We start from the raw sequence: 22,374 nt of genomic DNA on the forward strand, positions 1-22,374 counted from the left end.
CAGATTGCATAAGCTTGGATGATGAAAAGAATCTTATCTTTATTTTTACAACTAGCTTAGCATGTCCTTCACTTATGGAATAAAAAAAAATTAAGAAGAAATAGTTCAAATGGGTCCACAACACAAAAAAATAGGCTAAGAATGTATACCCTGAGCTATGAGAGCTTAGATATAACCATCTCAGGAAGTAGGAATACTTAAAACACGATTATCAGCCTCGAACATGATTTTCAATTCCAGGGTTCTCCCTTCATCTGTTTATGGGCCCAGGCAGTAGAATTAAGGAAGATGAAGGAATAAGCAGTATTTATGAGTGTATATGTGTCTGTGTGTGTGTGTGTGTGAGATAATGATGAAGGTATAAGTGAGGTTTAGAGGTACCTTTCCCTCCTCTTTCAACATACACATGCAAAACTGGAAAAAAAAAAGATACAGTGAATTAAACTGAAACCATGAATATACTTCAGATTAATAATTAATCAAGTATATATTAAGTACCCATTAGGTGCCAGGCACTGAGTTAGGCACTGCAGATATAAATACGAAGAATAAAACAACTTACTAAATTTGCATTCTATCAGTTTGCCCCCACAGTGTTTTAATAGCCACTTAGTAAAAATAATAGATATTAGTGCTCTTTTTTTATGAGACAAGAATGGATGAATGAAGGAAAGAAGCATTTAGCTCTCTTACTATACAGCAAACACTTCACTGAAAAAAAAAAGTACACAACCCCAAGTCCTCGTATACACTACAAATGACCATCTGAAAATCATGACCTGGATCATAAAATGATCATATTCTACTTTATGTCCTGTGAGCAAAGCATATTACTACATGAGTTGTAAGTTGGGCTTTTTCTTTTAAGTTGGCTAGCTTTACAATACTCATCAAGAATCAAATATTTCAGGGAAGCTGTGGCACAGTGAGTAACAGAGCATCAGCCATGGAATCAGGAGGATCTGAGTTCAAATTCGCCCTCAGACACCTGACACACTTACCAGCTGTGTGACTTTGGGAAAGTCACTTAACCCCAATTTGCTTGCCTTCCCCTCTCAAAAAAAAAATCAAACTTTTCAAGAAAAAATCAGGCAATTTATTTGCATGTATGTGTGTGTATATTTGCATATATCATACCCCTGGAGTCCTAGCTTCAGTTCCTAGTATTAGTTATCAATCTGAAGCAAGGGTGTCCAAGCTTAAAGAGTCATCTTTCTGTTTTCTCTCTTTCAGGTATTTAAATATGTCACTTCGTGTCCCCTATACCTATTCCTTATTTCCTGTTTCTCTTTTTCCTTATAGTCTAATATTTCAGGCATAAAGTAGGAAAAATAGAAGAAAAATATGGCACCTATCATGTTGGATCCTAATGTAAAACTTATTAGAGACAGAGAAATGTGCTGAACTAATATGATCACAAACTAAAATGTGATCTAATGTGATCAAACTAATTATGATCACAGTTCTATTTGTATATTTGCATGTTAATAGATATATGTTATAGATTCCTTTCTTGGATGTCATTTTTTCGGTAATAAAATCATTATAGATAAATATCTGAAACTTTCTAAATAAATGAAAATATGACATTCATATCCACCAATTTTAAAATATAACACAAATAAAAGTGGATTTTAAAGCTGTGGATGATTCACACATTAAAAATAAAGAAACTGCTATCTTTAGGGTAGAATATGTTTCAATGGCTATTATACAAAGAGATTGTGCCTTATGCTTCATAAAATACAGAGCAATAAAATGGTAACCTAGAATGAGATACTGCATACTTTGCTTTCTTTTTTTTTAATGTTAATGATGACTCATTGTTACTGAGAGCATCCCCAGAACTTCAACCAGGACTTAATTAAAAAAAAATCAAAACTGTCACAAAAAAAATTTAGAAAACCCCTCCCAAATTCACATAGTTTATATTATCTGACTTCTCTTAAGGGTATTATTGCTGAATTAATTAATTCCTAAGAGTAAAGTGATTGTCCCTTTTGCAAAGCTACATACCTAAATATAAAGAAAATTTAAATATGTTTATGTGAGAGATAGATTGGAAGTATTAATTGCTGAGCAAAGCACAGATTGGTTGTAATCTCTGTTCAGCCTAAAGCTGGGACAAGAATGAATGATAAATATTATGCCTTAAAAACAAAAGAGTTTGATGATTTAGGCTAAAGTTTTGGAGTGTCATGGGCAGAGCTGACCCTCAATAAAGGGTCAATGGAAGTGAAAATCAATATTCCTCTATCTTCTCTTTTTTGTCTATTGCTCCTCCCATCCCTATTTACCGTTCGTATTCACTCACCTTCCTGGAGATCTACTGTCCTCTTGCTGGTTTTGATTTTCCAGTGCCTTTCTCTTAGGAAAGTTCTATACTCAAATTTCCCCCTGATTCTCTTTCCCATCAGAACTGACCTATTCTATTCCGTTTCACCTGGGCCCACTTCACAGAATTACATAATCTCAGACAGAAAGCATTTTAGGCAGCATCTAGTTCAACCAATACCTTGAAAACAATGACTTCTTTGTAGTCTAGAAGTTATCTCACCAATGACAGAAAACTTTCAGTGAAGAAAACTTCCATCTCTAAAGGTGGCCCATTTGAATTTTGCATGACTCTAATTAACATGTTTTAATATGTTATAATGTTTAACATATGATTAATATGTGATTTTTTTTTCTAATATCAAATTTGAATTTACTTCTTTGCAGCATTTACTCATTGTTCCTTATTCTGTCCTCAAAGGCCAAGAAATGACATTTCCTTCAGGGAAAACCCTTTCCAACATATGAAAGCAGCTTTCATGTTCTCTCTGCCTCTTCTCTTCTGAAGGGTAAAACTTTCTTAATTCCTACAACTGATTCTCATATGACATGATGTCAAGGACCTTCATCATCTTGAGACTTCTCCCTTCTACACTCTCCAGTCTACCACTATCTAATCTAAAAAGGTGGCATCCAGAACTAAACATAATACTCCAGATGTTATCTAACCAGGAGATTACCAAATTCTTATTTCTGAAATCTAAACCTCTCTTGATGCAGCCTAAGATCAAATTAATTCTCTTAGTTGCCATGTCTCACTGTTGAATCATACTGAGCTTGCAGTTCAATAAATATCTTTCACATGAATTGTTTTATAACTATATAAATTATATTGCAATATAAATATATATATCCATATGTTTTGTATTTTAAATTGATTTTAAACTCAAGTGTAAGATTTTGCATTACTCCCTATTAAATTTCATCTTAATAGATTCAATGTTATAACTTGTTAAAATATTTTTAGATGTCTACTCTGCAATTTAACATGTTTACTATTCCTCTGGGCCTTTTTTTTTCTTATCATCTATAGATTTGATAAGCAAACCTTAACAATTTTATCCAAGTTGTTGATAAACATAGTAGGGCAGGGTCACTCTACTACAATTCCCTTTCTACATTTATATTGCCTATAAATGGCTAATCATTTGGTCCAACATTCAATCAAGTTTTCAATCTACCTTTTATTTTATAGTCTATATTTTTTTTTCCATTTTATCTGTAAGAATAGCAAGAGAGACTCTGTTAAATTAAGAGCAAGGCAAGCTGCAACAATCACCGGATCTATCAATACAGAAACTCTGGCAGAATAGAAATTAGGTTAGTCTAGCATGACCTCTTCTTGATGAAGTCATACTGGTTTTTTGTTATCACTGCTTCCCTTTCTAGATATTTACTAACCATACCCTTAACATTGACAACAACAACAATAATGACAATATAAATAACAATGTTATTAGAATTTCCCTAGAATAGAAGTCAAGTTACTGGCCTACATTTTATATACAAAACACTCTTTCCTTTCCTGAAAATGTGGGGCCTCAACCCATCTCTTATTCTACAGTACTCCATGATCTTTGATGCCCCCGATAGTGCCTCAGCAAATCTCATCTCTTGGTTCTTTTGGTACCCAATAATGTACTTCATTATCTGGACCTAGAATCTTGAATTTGTTAGGGGTAGCTCTTGAGACTCCTTGAATGACTTGGTTTTCATTGGAATATATGATTTTTGATGGACTAATATGAGAGGTTAACTCAAATTAAGTGCTTAATAGAGGCCATTTACCTGCATTATCATTCAAACATTCACTCAAAAAAAATTATTAAGGTTATTCTTTGTACAATGCTAGGCACGAGGGATTTGAAAATTTAAAAAAAAAAAGATACAGGTTCTGTCCTGGATGGGCTAACAATCTGTTACTGGAGAAATAAATAGATGTTGTTTGTATATATTCTAATAGTGGTGTCAGTGTTTTAACTCACAGTAGTCTATTTCAGACTTTGGTGAAAACACAGTGACAAATAAAATTGTTTTTCAGATATTTTGAGGTTGGGCATTATGGGACACTATCATTTCCATTCCTCATTCTTGGAATGTCCTTCAGATTCTCTCATACTCCCAGGGTAAAATCCTTTCTGCTGTTCAAGGAATACTTTCTTTGTCACACTTAATGCTTGTCACTAGGTACCACTTTAATCAGGGGAGGGAATTACAGTTATTTTGTTTGTGGAGGCTCTGGAACAACAAGAAGATCCTCAAATACACGGACATTACTGAACTCTACTCCTCAATACAATAACCCAATGACAATACAAGGAGAGTGAGATCCAGTTTCCCAAAATCCACTGACACTAGAACTAGACTGATTCTTCCATCCTCAACCAGTCTCAACCAGCATGAAACCTGACATCTCTCAGCCTCAGTTTCCTCAACTGTGAAGTGGGAATAATAATAGCACCTATCTCAGAGGATTTTTATGAGATACAAATGAGATTGTGTCATAAATTGTTTTTCAAACCTAAAAGTACTATATAAATCAAGTTATTATTAGAGCTGCTAATTGGCAGAACTGGATCTGGAGTCAGCAAGACCCAGGTTTAAATCTGGCCTTAGAAATTTAGTAGCTTTGTAACTTTGCACAAGTCATTTAACCTCTGTCTGCCTCATCTGTAAAAATGACATAATAATAGTACCTATTTTCCCAGCTTGTTTTGAGAATAAATTGAGATAATATCTGTAAAGTGCTTCATGGACCTTATAGCACTATAAAGATGCTACATATCAAATCTCTCTGCAGGCTTTATTCACTATCATGTATATGCTGGTCTAATCAATTAGATACCAGTTCCATTCCCATTATTTGGAGACACCAATTCTAGGTACATAGAATAGGAGAAGTGCTAATCGTTAACAGTTAAAATTCATTCACCAGTTTCCTACTAGAAGAACATATAAGTGAATCTCTTGTTAGCATTCTCTTCTATCTGTGCCTCATTTCCTCCAGTATACTGACAATACAGGCTATCTCCAAAACTGCTCTATCTCAACATCCTGCATAGACACCCAATCAAAATCCAGGTAGCCACTGTTTCTAGAACCCCTGTCATTTCCCTTGTTTCCTCAATGTATTTGGTATCTGGCTCATAATTCTTCTCTCCTCCCCATCTCTTGTCTCATATTTAAGAGACTTCAACATCAAAATGATTCTCTCACAAAAACCCCAACTATTTAGTTCTTCAACCTAATCACTTACCATGAGCTATATACCTCCACCCAGTCTTAGTCACATATAAAAGTGATCATTTCCTTGATCTTGCCATCACTCCCAAATGTAATGCCTTTATGTTCAAAAATTCTGAAATATTCTTATCTATTGACTTTTCACTTCTCACTCTGACTTCCCTTATAAAACCCTACTGTTCATCCAAATTGTGGCTTCCAAATCCTTGATCCCTCAATTCTCTTCAAAGTCTTCTTCCTTGTACTATCCACTTTCTTCTTTTCTCCCCATTGTGAACTTTTTATGGACCAATTAAATTTTATACTGCCCTCATCTCTTCCTTAGCTCCTTTATCATATCATTGATTACTCCTAGGCAAGCCTCAGCCTTGGATCACTTTAATCACTTGCTCCCTTCACATGTGCTACTGAATGAAGATGGAGAAAATCATGTAACTGTTCTGATTCGGTCCACTGCAAACTGATGTTATACAGCCTCAACCAGGACAACCCTACTCTATCTTCCTTATTAACTCTCCACAGTGGCTCTTTCTTTTTGTGTTTTCTTTTTTTGCCTTTTTGGGGGTTAAGTGACTTGCCCAAGGTCACACAGCTAGTTTTTGTGTTAAGTGGCTGAGGCCAGATTTGAACTCAGGTCTTCCTGACTCAAGGGCCGGTGCTCTATTCACTGCACCAACTAGCCACCCCTTTTCTTTTTTATTTTAATTTAAATTTATTTATTTTTAATTTATGGAATAAAACATAGATTTCCATAACATAGTACAATAAAAACAATGATTGTACATGAAACCACAAATTCACTATGTACAACTTCCTATTCCTTTTAAATACACAACAAAGTTATCATGTAAATTTCCATCCCTCCTTTTTTTTTCCACCCTCACCCTACCCCTTCAGAGATGGCCACCATTCCTCACTAATATATATTAATAATTTCTTTCTCTGGATGCAAATACTGTCTTTCTTCATATATCCTTTATAGCTTATTTGGGTATTTACAATAGTCAAAATGATTCATTTGTTGCTCTAATTGTTCTCTTAGTTCCATTCATTTCACTCTTCATTATTTTGTTCAAGACTTCTCATGTTTTTCAAAGATCACTGAGCTCATCATTTCTTATAGCACAATAGCATTTCCATCACAATCACATAATACAATTTGTTCATCCATTCTAATTGATGAGCATTCCTGAGATTTCCAGTGTAATTCTTTCAAAACTTGGATATCCCTCCTCAAACCTCTAGTGGCTACCCCTCCTCACACTCTCAGCTGAGAATTTTGCTTCATATTTTACTAAAAATATTGAGGGCATTCACCATAAGCTTACTCTTCTTCCTTCTTTCTCAACTCTCATCATTCAGATGCTTTCTGCTACTATCTCCTCTTTCACCTGTCTCATATGATGAAGTGACTTTACTCATTATGAAGGCCAACTCCTTTACTTATTTCAGAAAACCCATTCCATCTCATCTCCAACAAATTGCCTCCTCTATCAGCCCCATACTTCCACTTATTTTCAATCTCTCCCTGTCTGCTGGTTTTATTACCTACAAGTATGTCTATGTCTCTCCCATCCTGAAAAAAATCCTCACTTCCTCCTTCCATCTTTACTATCACAATATACCTCCTCTGCCCTTTGTAACTCAACTGCTCAAAAAAGCTCATCTATAACAGGTGCTTCCTCTTTCCTCTCACAGGGGCAGGGAGCAAAGGGTCTTGAGGCCACATGTGGGTGGCCTTCTAGGTTCTTGGGTGTGGCATTTTGATTGAGTCCAAGTTTTACAGAAGAAATTCTTTTATTAAGGGAATTTGTTCAGTAAAGTTTAGATTCAGTCAAAGAGCTGCACTTGAGCACCCAGAGGGTCATATGTGGCCTCAAGGCTGCAGGTTCTCCACCCCTACTCTAGTACTAATCCATTACAATTTGGCTTCCAATCTTATCACTCCACAGAAACTGCTCTCCAAAGTTACCACACTCTCAGGCTTGCAAACCAAGAGTCATTATGGACTCCTCACTATCTCTCACCACCACCCCAACCTCCCATATACAATCTATTGCCAAGACCTGTCCATTTCACCTTTGCAACATCTCTAGGATGTGCCCTCTTCTTTCCTCTGACACTTCCACCACTCTAGTGTAGGCCCTCATTATCTTATATCTCTATGACTACAATAGTTTGCTAGTGGATCTGCTGCCTCAAGTCATTTCTCATTGCAATTCATATTCCATCCTGCCACCAAAGTAATTATTCAAAAGTGTAGGTGTGATCATATCATGCTAACCCTTCCCCCTTGAACTCCAGTAGCTTCCTATTATCTCCAGAATCAAATACTGAATATTCTGTTTGGCATTCAAAGCCCTTCATAACTTGCTACATTTTTACCTTTCCAATCATCTTAAACCTTATTCCATATCATGTTCTCTTTGATACAAGTGACACTGGCTTCCTAGATGTTTCACAAACAAGACACTTCAACCTTTGACTCCAGGTATCTTTTTCTGGCTGGCTGTGGCAAAAACCACACTGGCATACCCAGGATGGCTGCTAGCATAGGTTCTTACATCTGTTTTACTAGGAAAGATAGCTGTTTAAGGAGACAACAATCTTTTTTAATTACATTCACTAGTTCAGGGAAAAAGTCAGAGCCCTGAATTTCAGAGAAAATACCAACAGAGAAATAAAGACCAACAAACAGGGCTCTTTAACTGCCTGAATCAACTATACACTTTACTTTTACATTTCTAGATTGAGAAAGTCTTTACAGCTGAAGAGTCAGGGAGTTCTGAACATACTACCACTCAGGATCTCAACCAGGGAATCATAAGATCCTTCTCATAAGTGAGCTCCCAAGGCAAAATACCAACTCAGAGTATATATATATATATATATATATATATATATATATTTCTCAGAGCCAGAAGCCATTACAACCCTCTTGACTCAGTACCTAAATAGAATTAGCAAAAGGTGTGAAAACCTTCCTACAAGCAAGCCTCCCCTAAGAAAGCTTCCCTATGAAGCTTACTAACGTCTGGGGAAGATCTTAAATCCCATTAACATTACACTGTCGTTCCCCACCCCACCCCCCAAAACCCTCCCCCCCTGAAATTCCTGCCTCCTCAACTTGGTCTACTGGCTTCCTGGGTTTCTTTTAAGTCTCAAAAAAAATGCCATCTTTTACTAAAAGCTATACCCACACCTCTCTTAATTCTAGTGCTTTCCCTCTGTTAAAGAAGTCCTCTTTATCCTATCTATAGCTTACTTTGTGGACATTTGTTTGCACAAAGTTTCTCCCATTATATTGCAAGCTCCTGGAGGGCAGGGACTTTTGTTTTTGTTTGTTGGGAGGGGGAGGGGTGAGGTTTGTTTCTTTTTTTTTTTTTTTTTTTTGCTTCTTTTTGTATCCTGAATACTTAGCATAGTGCCTGGTACATAGAAGGCTAACCTAGCAAAAGGACTACATGAAAGTAAAGAATGTTTTCTTTCGTAGTTTAATATCTCTATGTTCACTAAGGGCAATGTATTGGGAGGGGTGAAAGGACATGAAAAAAATTAATTTACAATAAGCATACTTCTATCTAAAATCAAGAATTTGATAGCATGGAAAGAGCCCTTGCTTTGAAGTCAGGGAGCTCTGGTTCAAAGCCCTCCTCTGGTATATACTATTTGTGAGATTTAAGGCAAGTTCTTTCACCTCTGTGGGACTCGGCGGCTCATCTATAAAATGAAATAGTTCTCTGAGGTCTCTTAGAGTTTGAAATCTAAACTTTATCACTCCCCACCCCCCTTTTTTGTCTCTTGGCAAAGGCAAAACTAAATCTATTAAAATTAACTTAACAATAACAAAAAAAATACTTACAGCTTACAAGTTTCCAAATGTTTTGTTACATAAAATTGACAAACCACAAGATAAACAGAAACAAAATTTCTTATTTTTTTCCACTTTAAAATCAGTTTAAGCAACATAATATTTTGAAATATGTGTTGTGAAGTTTTTTTGAGGGAAGTTTTTGAAATTTTCAACATCATTTAAAAATAGTATCCATATAGATCTTGTAATATCATTTAAACTGCTGGAAACATGGTTATATATCTATAGCTTCTAAGTATCTTTAATTTCTATTCAGAGAAGGAAGCCCATAATTGGAGGATCTGGGGCAGAAGACTGCTTGAATGATTGACCCAATGGATCCAGTCAACCAGAGAAAAGCAATTTGAGCTCATCATGCAAGCTAAAGTATGTGTACTCTATTTCAAATTTAGACACATCAATCTAATGCAGTGAGGTATGCCCAATTTAATACTAATTGGGGGGCAAATTTAGATTTCCCTAGATACTTTCCCTTCTCTATCTATTTATCTGCTTTTATAAAAAAACAGTTTCTAAGGCAGAAAACCACTCAAAGCACTTACCAGTTCAGTTACTCTAGCATAAAAAAGAAGAAAAAAATTTTAAAGCGTTCACTGACCAGTAATATTGACAATTCATGTTGATTTAAGGGTTTGCTTAGATAGTGGATAGACTGCTTTCTCTCTCTTTTGCCTACCTGATCAGCCATTGGCTTCTCATTAGAACCTCTAGCCCCAGGTAGACAAAATAACATCAATAAAAATCATTTTGCTACTTGTTAGGAACTCTAGTATAACAAAAAGCTACATTAAGTTATTGACTCTTTCATACATTTCAGTGCAATATAAAACAAATAAAAACACAGATTTTCACATTTTGCCCTCTTCCTATTTCCCACTCTTGCCATTCACTTTGCCAGGAAACACACACACACACAACTTCCTAATACTTTAAATTGGCTAAAGGTTGAAAACACTTCCTTGAGAGGTGGTGGCTTCTCCTTCCTTGGAGATCTTCAAATAGAAATTAGAAAACCACCAATTGGAGATGCTATAATGTGGAATCTCTTCATATACTGTTTAAATTAGATGGTTCCTGAGGTCCTTTCAAGTCTCGAATTCTGACTATAAAAATAAAGTTTTCACTTAAGAGGGGGATTGCTGATATCTCTTTTGAGCCTGACAAACTTCATCAGCCTTTCCTTTCCATGTCCCTTTCCCATTACCTTTCCCTTCTTTCTTTTCTTCTTTTATTCATTTGTTTCAGCTTACTAGGAGACTACTACATGCAATAAGGAGAGGAAAGAATATAAATAGACAAGAAGGTAAGACATGTATAATGTACTTAACTAAGTGCTTATTAAATACCTGTTGACTGAAATGGTAGTGAGAAAAAATTCTGGATAAATTCAACATCAGAGGACTATTGCTGTCCATTAGTCATTTGGTCATGTCTGACAATTGGGGTTTGGGATTTTCTTGGCAAAGCCAATGAAGTGGTTTTCAATTTCCCTCTCCAGTAAATTTTACATATGAGGAACTAAGACAAATAGGGTGTAAAGCCACGTACAAACAGCTTTCCAGAGGACTGCTGCTGTGAAGAGCTTTAAAGGTTCTGATTACATAGTATAGTGAAAACTCCATTTATTCAATAACAAATCAGAGCAAAACATTCACAGAAAATCATGCTACACATTCACAATGTTACAACTTATCACAGAAAAACCAAATATAGCATTCACAGTGACTTATCACTAAAATGGCCACATAGTTTTCACCAAAATGGTCACAATAATTTTCAACAAAGTACAATCATTTAGTCACTCAATCATTCAATCATCCTTAAGGAGGCTTGCCTCCTTACTCCATAATTCAATCATCCTTAAGGTGGCTTGCCTTAGGGACACAAAGTACAGAAGTGAAAGTACCCCCCCCCCCCAGTACACTCATTGAGTCAATCTCAGTGTCCTTAATGCAATCACAAAGCACAATCACAAATAAATTACAATTCTATCAGTTAGTACTCAACAGAAAATAGCACAATTCAGCAGACAGGGCTTCCAACTTTCTGACCATTACATCCATACCTAGTTAGTTACCAGAGAAGGAAGCAGCAACATCTGGGTTTTCAAGGGGGGAAGGGGGGCCGCAGAGGAGGGAAGGGTGGGGGAGCTCAATGGCTGCCCAGAATCCCATCTGACCAAATCACACAACTCTTCTCAAAGTGAATCCCAAAGCAAAACCTCACATCAGGGTCAATCACTACTCAGAGAATTTCATCAGTCACTAATCAATATTCATGGAGAGCTCTTTTCATCTTGACTTGAGGCAGGCTTTCAGCTTCTCTGGATCCCCTTCCATGGTCCCAGCTCCTACCTGAATTCACTGAATGTCACCTAGGTTCAAAGGTAGACAGCTCCCAGCAACTTGTCCATCTCTCCATGCAGTTCCTGTTCCACACTGTAGCTCCGTGTCCAGTCTACCTTAAATTCTTCATAGTCTCTTTTCCTGGGAAGTCAAGGCTTAACAAAGCTACAAACTGACAAAGTACTGACACCACAGTCATGCTTCCTCCAGAAGCTCCAGCTGGTCCTCAGAAGTCCTCAGCAACTCGGGTGGCCCTCAGAAGAAGCTCTGCCACCACAAATGGCCAGGAAATTCTGACTTTCCCAGCTGGGGGTTTTCCTTATACACAGTACTGCTCCTCCCTGTTCAGCCCCTTCCTTTTACATCAGCAACAGGGATTCATACTTTCTGTTTCTTTAACAGAGGCTTAATTTGAAACCAGGAGCTAAGTTCCTCTTAGCTTTTCAATACAAAGAGATCTTCAAATTTCATTACCATTACACAGGGTTAAGTGATATATCTGAGGTCACATAGTAAGTATCTGAAGCCAGATTTGAATCCAGTAGGATGAATCTTTCTAACTTCAGGTCCAGCACTCTAGACACTGGGCCACCTAGCTGCCTCATCACAGGACTAGATTTTTACAAAAACAAACAAACAAACAAAACAGCCCAAAAGTGATTAAATGATTTTTTTCTGAGTAATGCCAGTAATAAATATTACATCCAGGATTCAAACACAGTTTCTCTGATTCCAAATTCAGTGAATTATATAGTTTGGCTAGGTAGGGATTTTTTAGAGTACAGAATACAAGACTGGTGTAGAATTAAATAGGTTGAAAGGCTGAAATAAGAACTGGATTTTGGAAGTCCTTGAATGCCTGGCTAAGCAGTTTGTAAGATGAATCTTTTGGGGAGTTCCTAAGTATAATTGCATAAACACATTTAGTAGGACAGTGATGAAGTATGATAACATTTACAAGATTCTTAAAAATGGAAAATATATTAAATACTGGATTAAATTTAGCTTGTTTCTGGGAAAGGGAAACACCTATCATACTCTGCCTTCTCCCAAATGATAAATAACCAAATGATTCTCATAGTGCCTTAATGATATATAACATAAATTTCTTACTTTATTTATCCATACATATCCACACACATACAATATATACATACATACATACATACACATATACATATGCACATATATACATACACTCATATCTACCTATGTGTGAAAATATATATATATTTCTGTTGTATATGTGAATATATATTAACTGCTTTGTATGTATATTTACACATACACACACATACACACATTGTCTTCTTCATTAAATTACAAACTCTTTGAGGATAAAGATTGTGCCATTTTTTTTCTTTCTATCCCCAATGCCTAGCACAGTGCAAGACACATAATAAGTGCTTAATAAATGCTTACTGATTAACAGATTAGTGTTAGTTGGACCTTTTCTAACACTCTTTAGATAACTATATTAGTAGAATTTCAAATTATCTAATTACATCATGAATAGAATTTCGGAATCACTTGTAGTATATTATCTGTTTCATGGGTTGTCATGGCCAATAACTTAATCAATTAAAAGTCATACTTTATGACCCTCTGATTTCATTAGGCTGGTCCATGAATAGAGGACACAGTCTGTTGACATTTTGGGAGGTTTTGAGGTTCTCAATTAGCTTTTTAAATAGTTTAATTTGAGAAAGGACCTGTGTCTGGTATCTTATCCTGTCACATGATCTTTAGAATCTTCCTCAGATTATTCAAATGGAAGCAATTCAGCTTCCTGGCATGGTGCTGACATACTGTCCAGGTTTCACAGGCATACAATGAGTTCAGCACGCCGGCTCTATAAACCTTCAGTTTAGTAGTTAGTTTAATACCTCTTCTCTCCCATGCTTACCTTCAGAGCCTCCCAAGCACTGAGCTAGCTCTGCCAATGTATGTGTCAATTTCATTATTAATGTGTAAGTACCTAAAAGTAATATTACCAAGATAAACTAACTTGGGGGTGGAGCCAAGATCTGGGAGTAAAAACAGGAACTTGCTTGAGCTCATTCCCCAATCACTCCAATGTCTGTAAAAAATGACTCAAAACTCATTTTAGAGCTATAGAATCCACAAAATGGCAGAGTGAAATACATCTCCAGCTGAAGACAGTCTGGCAAGTGGACAGGAAGGGTCTCTTGCACCAGACTGGGAGCATAGCACAGTCCCCTGAGGGCTACACTGGCACAGATCAGGCTAGAGCAGACCTCAGGGGACTGAATTACTGGCTTGAGTACTGACTAATGACAGTCTGTTGAAAATACTATGGAAGTGTCCAATGGATATCTGCAGGATCATATCCTTATGACTAATCAATGTGGGTCCACCAGCACTTAGTAGCTGAGATGCACCACAGGTCTTTGGCCCATTGATAGCCTTCAGGGCATCATAAAAGCACTTTGGATTGTTACTATCAGCATAAAACTGAATTTCACCTGCCTTCTTACTGAGTCAAGAATCCTACATCTTTCTAAGCTTTGCTTGTACTTTACTTTTGATGGAATTAAATGCTGCTTTCTTAGAGATAGATAACCATCCTGCTGGTAAACTCTGTTCAGTTCATGTTTTTCATCTAGCAGCTTCTGAATTTCCCATTAATTTTCATCAGACCAGTCTTGAGATGTGTACAAGTGTTCTGACCCAGCTGAGCAAATGCAGTGCTGTACACCAAATCTCTGAAACCTGCACACTCCTTTGTAAACCTTAAATACTATGTACATGCTAGTACTACTAGTAGCATTTGATCCATGCCACACTAGGACTGGTTAGAGGAAATGGGGATATTTAGCTCAGAGAAGACAGGATGTCAAGATATAATAGCTGTCTTTAAGTATTTGAAGGTTTGACACCTGGAAGACTTGTGCTTTACTTTAGATAGCAAAAGTAGGGGAAACAGGGGGAAGGTATAGAAAGGCTGCTTTAGATTTAATGTAAGGAAAATTATTTTTTAATAATTATACATATATGTGTGTGTGTTGATTGGTCTAATTCAGGAAGCATATCTATTTTAAGAAAGGTCTTTAAGCAAAGACTAGTTGGAATGGTTTAGAGAGTTTGTTTTTGTTTTTTGAGGAATAGCTTGGACTATATAACAGCTGAATTCCTTTTCAATTCTAAAATCCTATGATTCTTTGATAATCCTTTGGCATTAGCTCAGAAATAGAATACTAGCCAGATTTCCGTAATATACAAGAAAACAAAACTACAAGGTCCATGTTTTAGCCTCTGGTTTTTAGTCATCATTTTAGAGAGAGAAATTCAAGCAGGAAAACAACAAAACAGACTCACTTTCATAGTGAATAAGAAACCCAACACTTGAACGACTGTTGTCAGTAGTGAACAATAGGTACATGTAGTTGCCAGTACTGATCAAGAACTGTGGTGCTTGGGTCCCGTGGTATTCTCCTATCAGTGGTGATGAATTAGCTGGTCCATCTCGAACTTCTAAGGTATCATAATTGACTTCTGTCTGAAATCTGGAAATAGGAAAACACATTTCAGTGAGAAGAAGAGAATCTTGGTAAGCTTATGACAATGAGGCAGTATGGTATAGGGAAAGTTTCCTGGACCAGGAGTCAGAATTTCTGGGTTCTAAATCTGATAATGCCACATGACCCTGGCCAAGTTACTTTACCTCTGTGATATTTGATTTACTCCTCTGTAAAATGAAGAGATGGGATGATATCTAAGATTTCTTTTAGTTCTAAGTCCTATGATTTTATGACATATATATATATATGTGATTGAGTTGGAAATAGATAATTCATAACAGGATGTGGATATATAGATATGTAAGGTACACATGTATGCATATATGTGTATATATACACATGTGTGTATGTACACACACATATGTACATTGTGTATGTATATAATATGTGTGTAAAATCATATGTTCTCCTGAAAGAAGACAGTATGGTGTAGTGTGAAGGGACACTAGAGTATTTAAGTACCTGATACAATGGACAGAATGTTAAAATCAGGATATTTCCTCTATACCGCTCATTGCTCTTTCCAGTACAGTGTGCACAACCTCATGAAATTTGCATTCTACTAGTGGGGAGTCCCCATTTCAGTGTAGGTTGTATGACTTTGAGCCAAGTCACTCACCTATGTGACTCAGTGACTGAATGACTCACTCAGAGTCATTCATTTTCTGGGGAGTCATTTGGTCTCTGAGTAACTATTTCCTCATTTATAAAGTTAGAATTGTAATACTTGTGCCATATCCTCCAGAAAGACATTGTGAGGTAAGTACTTTTTAAACTTTAAAGTGCTATATTAATTTGAGGATTTGTTTTTTGGTCTTTTTTTTTAAATGACAGTCACTGTTCTTTATTTAATCTTATTAACTCCCATAACCTAGTGTAATGCCAAGGAAAGGCAATTTCCAAGGTTCAGAATACCAGCACAGTAACTCAATATCTTATTTAGTGACAAATTAAGGCAAAACATTCACAGAACAGAGAAAATCAAAAGACAGCATTCACTAAGTGTGATTCAATAATTTCCAAGTACTACTCTACCCCTGGTCAGTACATTCATTTAGTCAATCACAAAGTCTCTCTTCTTAAATGGAGATTAAGATTAGTTTCCGATCATAAACAGAGTATATTCATTTGGTCAATCACAGAGCACAAAAAAGTCAAGTTTCCCACCCCTGCATCACAACTGAATTACAATTATCATCAGTTAACCTCAAGCACCTTCTCAAAAGGGGAAGTGGAGAGCACAAAGGTCATCTACCCCTGAGCTACAGCAAGGTTAAGATATCATCACAGCATTTAATACCCAAAGAGAGGTCTTTTCTTCATCTTGACCAGAGGCAAGTTCTCAGCAATCTCTACTCCTGGGGAGGCAAAGCTTAACAAAGCCACAATATACATTGCCAGTGTCCTCATCAATTCATTCTCTGCCTGCAGAACAGTCTCAAGACCCCTCAAAATATCAGCAAGACCCTCTTCCAGTATTTCTGTAAACATACAACAAGAAAATCCCTTTCAGGGCTTCTGAACCAACAGCAAGTTTCCAGGACCCCTGCAACAATAGCACTGTGCTTCACCAGCAGATGAATCTGGCAAAACAACATCAAAACAGACAGACAAAATACCAGCATCACAGCCATGTCCCCGTAGTCCTTTGCAGCTCCAGCTGGCAGCTCTCAAAAGTCGTGGGCAGCTTCAACTGGCCCTCAGAAAATCCTTTCTCTCTCTCTCTCCTCTCTGTTTCTGTCTCTCTCTGTCTCTCTGTCTCTGTCTCTGTCTCTGTTTCTGTCTCTGTCTCTGTCTCTCTCTCTCTGTCTGTCTCTCTCTTTCTCTCTCTGTCTGTCTCTCTCTCTCTCTCTCTCTGGCTCTACGATGCTGCTATCAAAAGTTCTTCTGCCTCTCTGTGCTTGGGCCTCCTCTCTGCTTGGATCTTTTCTCTAAATCCACAATACCAGCTCCTTCCAGTTCAGTCCCCTCTTTTCAGTTCAACAAGTCCACCCCACAAGTGGGATTCACAAGCTCTGGGTTTCAATACTCAACCTGAAAACCAAGCCAATACAGGGGGATGTTTAAATTCCATTACTATTACACTTAGCAAATAATAGATTGTTGTTGTTCAGTAATTTCAATCACAAGCAACTTTTCATTATCCCTTTTGGGGTTTTCTTGGCAAAGATACTGGAGCAGTTTCTCATTTCTCCAGGTAATTTTACAGATGAGGAAACTGAGGCAAACAGGATTAAGTGACTTGCCCAGGGTCACACAGCTAGTAAGTGTCTGAGGCCAGATTTAAACTCAGGAAGATGATTTTTCCTGACTTCAGGCTTGGCAATCTACCCATTGTACTTAATAATTAAAAATAATATAATTCAAATTCGGATATATAAGCTTTGTCATTAATTGTCAATGGGACCCTAAGCAAACAAGCTACTTAACCCACTTTTTCTTAGGTTCCATTTTCTTATTTGTCAAATGATGGTCTTAGGCAGGTACGGGTGTGGGTACTGGTGTTGATGAAACAGAATTATTGAATACAACTCTACATTTAAAAGAAAAATGTCTTACTTCCATCTATTCTAAGACTGAGTCATCTAAAAAGCTAAAATGCCAATACAAAATATTGTTTTAAGTATAAAAGTAAATTTTTTTCTTCTTGTTGAGTCATTTCAGTTGTGTCTGACTCCTTATGACCTCTTTTGGAGTTTTCTTAGCAAAGATACTAGCGTGGCTTACCATTTCCTTCTTTAGGTCATTTTACAGATGAGGAAACTGAGGCAAACAGGATTAAGTGACTTGCTCAGAGAAATACAGCTAGTAAATATCTGAGGCAAAATTTGAACTCTGGAGAATGAATCTTCCTGACTTCAATCTCAGTGGTCTATCCACTGTGCCACCTAGATGTTCAAAATAAAGATAGTTGAACCTATTCAGGAGTCCTTCAAGAGTACCTCCTGAAAATGCCAAGATGCTTTAGCATGAGCTATAAATTTTAACAATGTCATTTCATGATCATCTATTTACATTACCATGAGTAACTTAAAAACTGTAGATCTTTAAGAAAGGCAGAAGTTCAGAGCTTATAAGAGTACTTAAAAAATAAATACTTTTTAAGAAGTGGCTTTTGAGTCATCTAAAGTTGCATTAAATATTTCAGGGCATTAGAATGCCATTTGATAAACAAGTATTTCAGAGACTACAAGATGCTCTATTAATTTGCGAAAGTTAACAAGGCTTCTTTAAATGCTTAACTTTTCTTGCAGGAAGTATCAAGAAAATCTAAGGCAACATAATTTTTATATAAAGTTCTGGCCACTTGGGCACCATTCCAGGCAATGAAGGCACCATTCAAGGGCAATGAGGCAATTTTCTAAATGGTGTCTTACAGTCCTTGAAGAGCCAGCACAGCTTCTGAAAAAGCCTAACCTATTCTCAGGGACTAATAGCTTATTCCATCATAAGAATCTGATTCGTTTGGTGTCTTTTAACCAAAAAGATAACAGGATCACAGAACTAGAGTGGGAAGGGACCTTAAGGACCATTGAGTCCAATCCTCTTATTTTAAAAATGAGGAAACTGAGGTCCAAGGAGCTTAAGTGGCTTGCCCAAATTCACAGAGGAGTTCTTTAAAAGCTTTGTGGTACTAACCCTCTAAAAATCTATCCTAACTCCAGCCCGGGGAATATAGGAAGATTTAAAGCAGAAAATGAGTGAAACTGACTGAAAGCCTCACAGGACATTATTACTGCTGGGTTCTTTACAATAAAAATGCCCAGGTATATTTCCAACCAATTATAGACTCTTTTTAGTACAAATATACAGATTATTTTTTCTTTTCGCTATACTAGTGCCTAACCTTTTTATTGTGGCTTGGAGGTGAAAAAAAAATGTTTAGCACCATATGGCTGAACCTGAACCAGGTCACAGCCTGGTTCATACACATTTGGTGACAGAGGGCCAACTTTGTCTTTTTGTCTTCAGTATTTCCTCTAAAGATATAGTGATTCTCAGATTGCTGAGTTCCAGTTCTTGAGAGATGACTAAGTATGAAATGAAATCTCTGCTAGTTGTTTTCACTTTTATGTTTTCAGATTTTCCCTCTCTTTTTTAGTGAAAGCTATGACCAAGGCTGCCTTTCAAATACTTTGCTCAGCTCAGTTGGCTGATTCCCTGGATAATGTTCTGAACTAAAAAAGTTGAACCCTTTTCATTGTTTGTCATCTTAAAACATATAGTTCTACTTAAATACCTTGATGCACAATTTGAAAATATTTGAGTCAAATTACATTTCTGTTCATAGATTCTGCTTCCCTGTAACCACAGCACAACATGGCTTTCTGTGTGATGTAATGTTGCCTTCTGCAAGTCTCTTTGAATGAGACTATGTACAGTCCCCTATTACAGAGTGCATGTTGCTTCTGAAGGCAGACACATGGTAGGAGAATCTTGGACAAGGATTCAGGTAGGTAAGGAAAAATACTATACTTAGGGAAAAAAGAGAGTAGATAGAAGAAAAGTAAATGTGTCTGTGTTATTAGAAGTAATCGAAAACAGCATAAATAATTACAATATAAGCATATGATTTTCACCAAGTTATTTAACTATGCTGAGTTTCTTGGAACCTGACTGGCCCTTTTCTCTTCTCTTCTCTCTTTTCTTATCTTTTCTTTTCTTCCCTTTTCTTCTCTTCTCTCTCTCTCCTCTTATTCTTTGTTCCCAGAACAGGGCAGAGTCATGATCTCTAAAAACTCCATCTAAGGAAGGAGTCCAACATTGTCATTTCCCTGTTTCCCAACAGCTGCATTACTTCTTTGGACTTCTCCACCATGCCCACTCACTGGGCACCTTTTCCTGCACCTCTCTTTTTTCCTATGAATTAGCATTTTGTTTCCAAACTGTCAGCAGTCTCTTTAATTGATATTATAAAAAAAAGCATATTTTTCTTAGATATGAACAAAAGATGGCTAAACAAGGAAAGGTACTTTAAATAAGTAAACATGAGCAGCTAGGTGGCACAGTGAATAAAGTGTCGGCCCCAAGTCAGGAGGACCTGAGTTGGTACTGGCCTCAGACACTTAACACCCACACAAAAAAACTAGCTGTGTAACCTTGGGCAAGTTACTTAACCCCAATTGCCCTCCAAAAGGCAAACAAACAAACAAACAAATGAATAAATAAATAAACATGGGTTGACATGAAAAAGTATCAACTTCATTTCTTTTTATTTTTTGGAATTTAATTCTTCTTTACCAAATGCTTTATTAACTTTTGTTTATATCATTCATTTCCACAAGATTTTGAGTTATAAATTTTTTCCCTGTTTTTCCCCTACCCACCACCCCAAAATAATGATCTCACTGGATATCCTCTCCTCCAATCTGCTCTTTCCTATATCTTCCCCCATGTCCCCTCTGATTTTCCAGTAGGGCATGGTAGATCTCATGGTGGACCCAGTGCCTGTATATCTTATTTCCCAGCTACATGTAAAATAATATTAAAAATATTGTATATATATATATATATATATTTTTTTTTAAACATCTGATTTTAAAACTTTGAATTCCAGATTCATTCCCTTCCTCCCTTGTCACCCACCCTTACTGGGAAGATAAGCAATGCAATACAGGTTATATATGTGTTGTTATGCAAAACATTTCCATAGTGGATATATTGTAAAAGGTTGACTATATTTCCTCCCATCCTATCCCACCTCCCACTTGTTCTATTCTATACTTTGATCCTGTCCCTTTTCAAAAGTGGATGCTTCCAACTTCCCTCCCCACCAAGCCTGCCCTCCCTTCTATCATCCCCCCTCTTATCTCCTTCCCCCCTACTCTCCTGTAGGGTGAGACACCCTATTTAGTATGTATGTCATTCCCTCTTTAAGCCAAATTCAATGAGAATAAGGTTGACCCATTCCCTTTTGCCTTCCTGTTCTTCCCCTCCATTGTAAGCATTTTCCCTTGCCTCTTCTATATGAGATAGTTTACCCCATCTCCTCTCATTATATTCCTCTCTCACCTCTTAATTTCATTCACCTTTTAAGTATCATCCCTTCCTATTAAATTGGTCCTGTGCCCTCTGTCAATGTATACCTGTACACATATATACACACACTCACATATGTATTCACACGCCTATATACCTCCTATATAGACATATGTGTGTGTATATACACACATGTGTATATATACATGTATATGTATACATACATACATACACACACACATATATACACACATTTCTATTCCTTTCAACTATTCTCATATTGAGAAACGTTTCATAAGTTACAATTATCATTCTTCTATGTAGGAATGTAAATAGTTCAACTTTGATAAGTTTCTTATGATTTCTTTTTCCTGTTTACCTTCTCATGCTTCTCTTGCTTCTTGTATCTCAATGTCAAATTTTCTGTTCAACTCTGGTTTTTTCAGAGAATGTTTGAAAGTCCTCTATTCCACTGAATGACCATATTTTCCTAAAACATGATACTCAGTTTTGCTGGGTAGGTGACTCTTGGTTTTAATCCCAGCTCCTTTGACCTCTGGAATATCATATTCCAAGCCCTTTGATCCCTCTGTGTAGAAGTTACCAGATGCTGTGTTATCCTGATTGTGTTTCCACAATATTCAAATTGTTTCTTCCTGACTGCTTGTAATATTTTCTCCTTGATCTGGGAATTCCGGAACCTGGCTATAATATTCTAGAAGATTGGACAGTGCAGAAAGGCACTGAAAAAATGTAGAGAACAGCTCTCTGCACAATCACTATTCTCTGTGTGGAGTTACTGGACAGAATGTTTGAAGTACTGCAAGCAGTAGGAATAAAACACAAGGAGAAACAAAAGTTGTTTCACTTAGTGTTGCGCATGTGAATTCCAGTGGTAAGTTTTTTGATGGATCAGTGAAGACATATTCTAAGTGGTTTGTCAAAGACATATAGCTCTGGTAAGGAATAGAACAATGTAATTAAAATAAATAGAAAAGGTTGGAGGTAGTTGTAATGGGAATGCAAATTTGGAAGATCTTCCCTGCCCCTAGGCTAA

General features: G+C 36.7%; 1 protein-coding gene and 1 long non-coding RNA gene across 2 annotated transcripts in view; one reads left to right on the forward strand and one right to left on the reverse strand.

Moving 5' to 3' along the window:
- Positions 1 to 22,374, reverse strand: part of CSMD1 (CUB and Sushi multiple domains 1) — a 2,654,573-nt gene that overhangs the window by 614,583 nt on the left and 2,017,616 nt on the right. Inside the window, exon 17 of the mRNA XM_069065406.1 lies at positions 15,136 to 15,323. Coding sequence (XP_068921507.1) covers positions 15,136 to 15,323 — 188 coding nt within the window. The remainder of the gene's footprint in view (positions 1 to 15,135; positions 15,324 to 22,374) is intronic.
- Positions 1 to 22,374, forward strand: part of LOC138144108 (uncharacterized) — a 130,853-nt gene that overhangs the window by 83,252 nt on the left and 25,227 nt on the right. Inside the window, exons 2-3 of the long non-coding RNA XR_011163861.1 lie at positions 9,708 to 9,817; positions 10,697 to 10,754. This is a non-coding gene — a long non-coding RNA (uncharacterized lncRNA). The remainder of the gene's footprint in view (positions 1 to 9,707; positions 9,818 to 10,696; positions 10,755 to 22,374) is intronic.

Source organism: Petaurus breviceps, unplaced genomic scaffold (genome assembly GCF_028583685.1).
Source record: "Petaurus breviceps papuanus isolate PSGF00001 unplaced genomic scaffold, PetGlider_PUasm1.0 90686, whole genome shotgun sequence".
Classification (NCBI taxonomy): domain Eukaryota; kingdom Metazoa; phylum Chordata; class Mammalia; order Diprotodontia; family Petauridae; genus Petaurus; species Petaurus breviceps.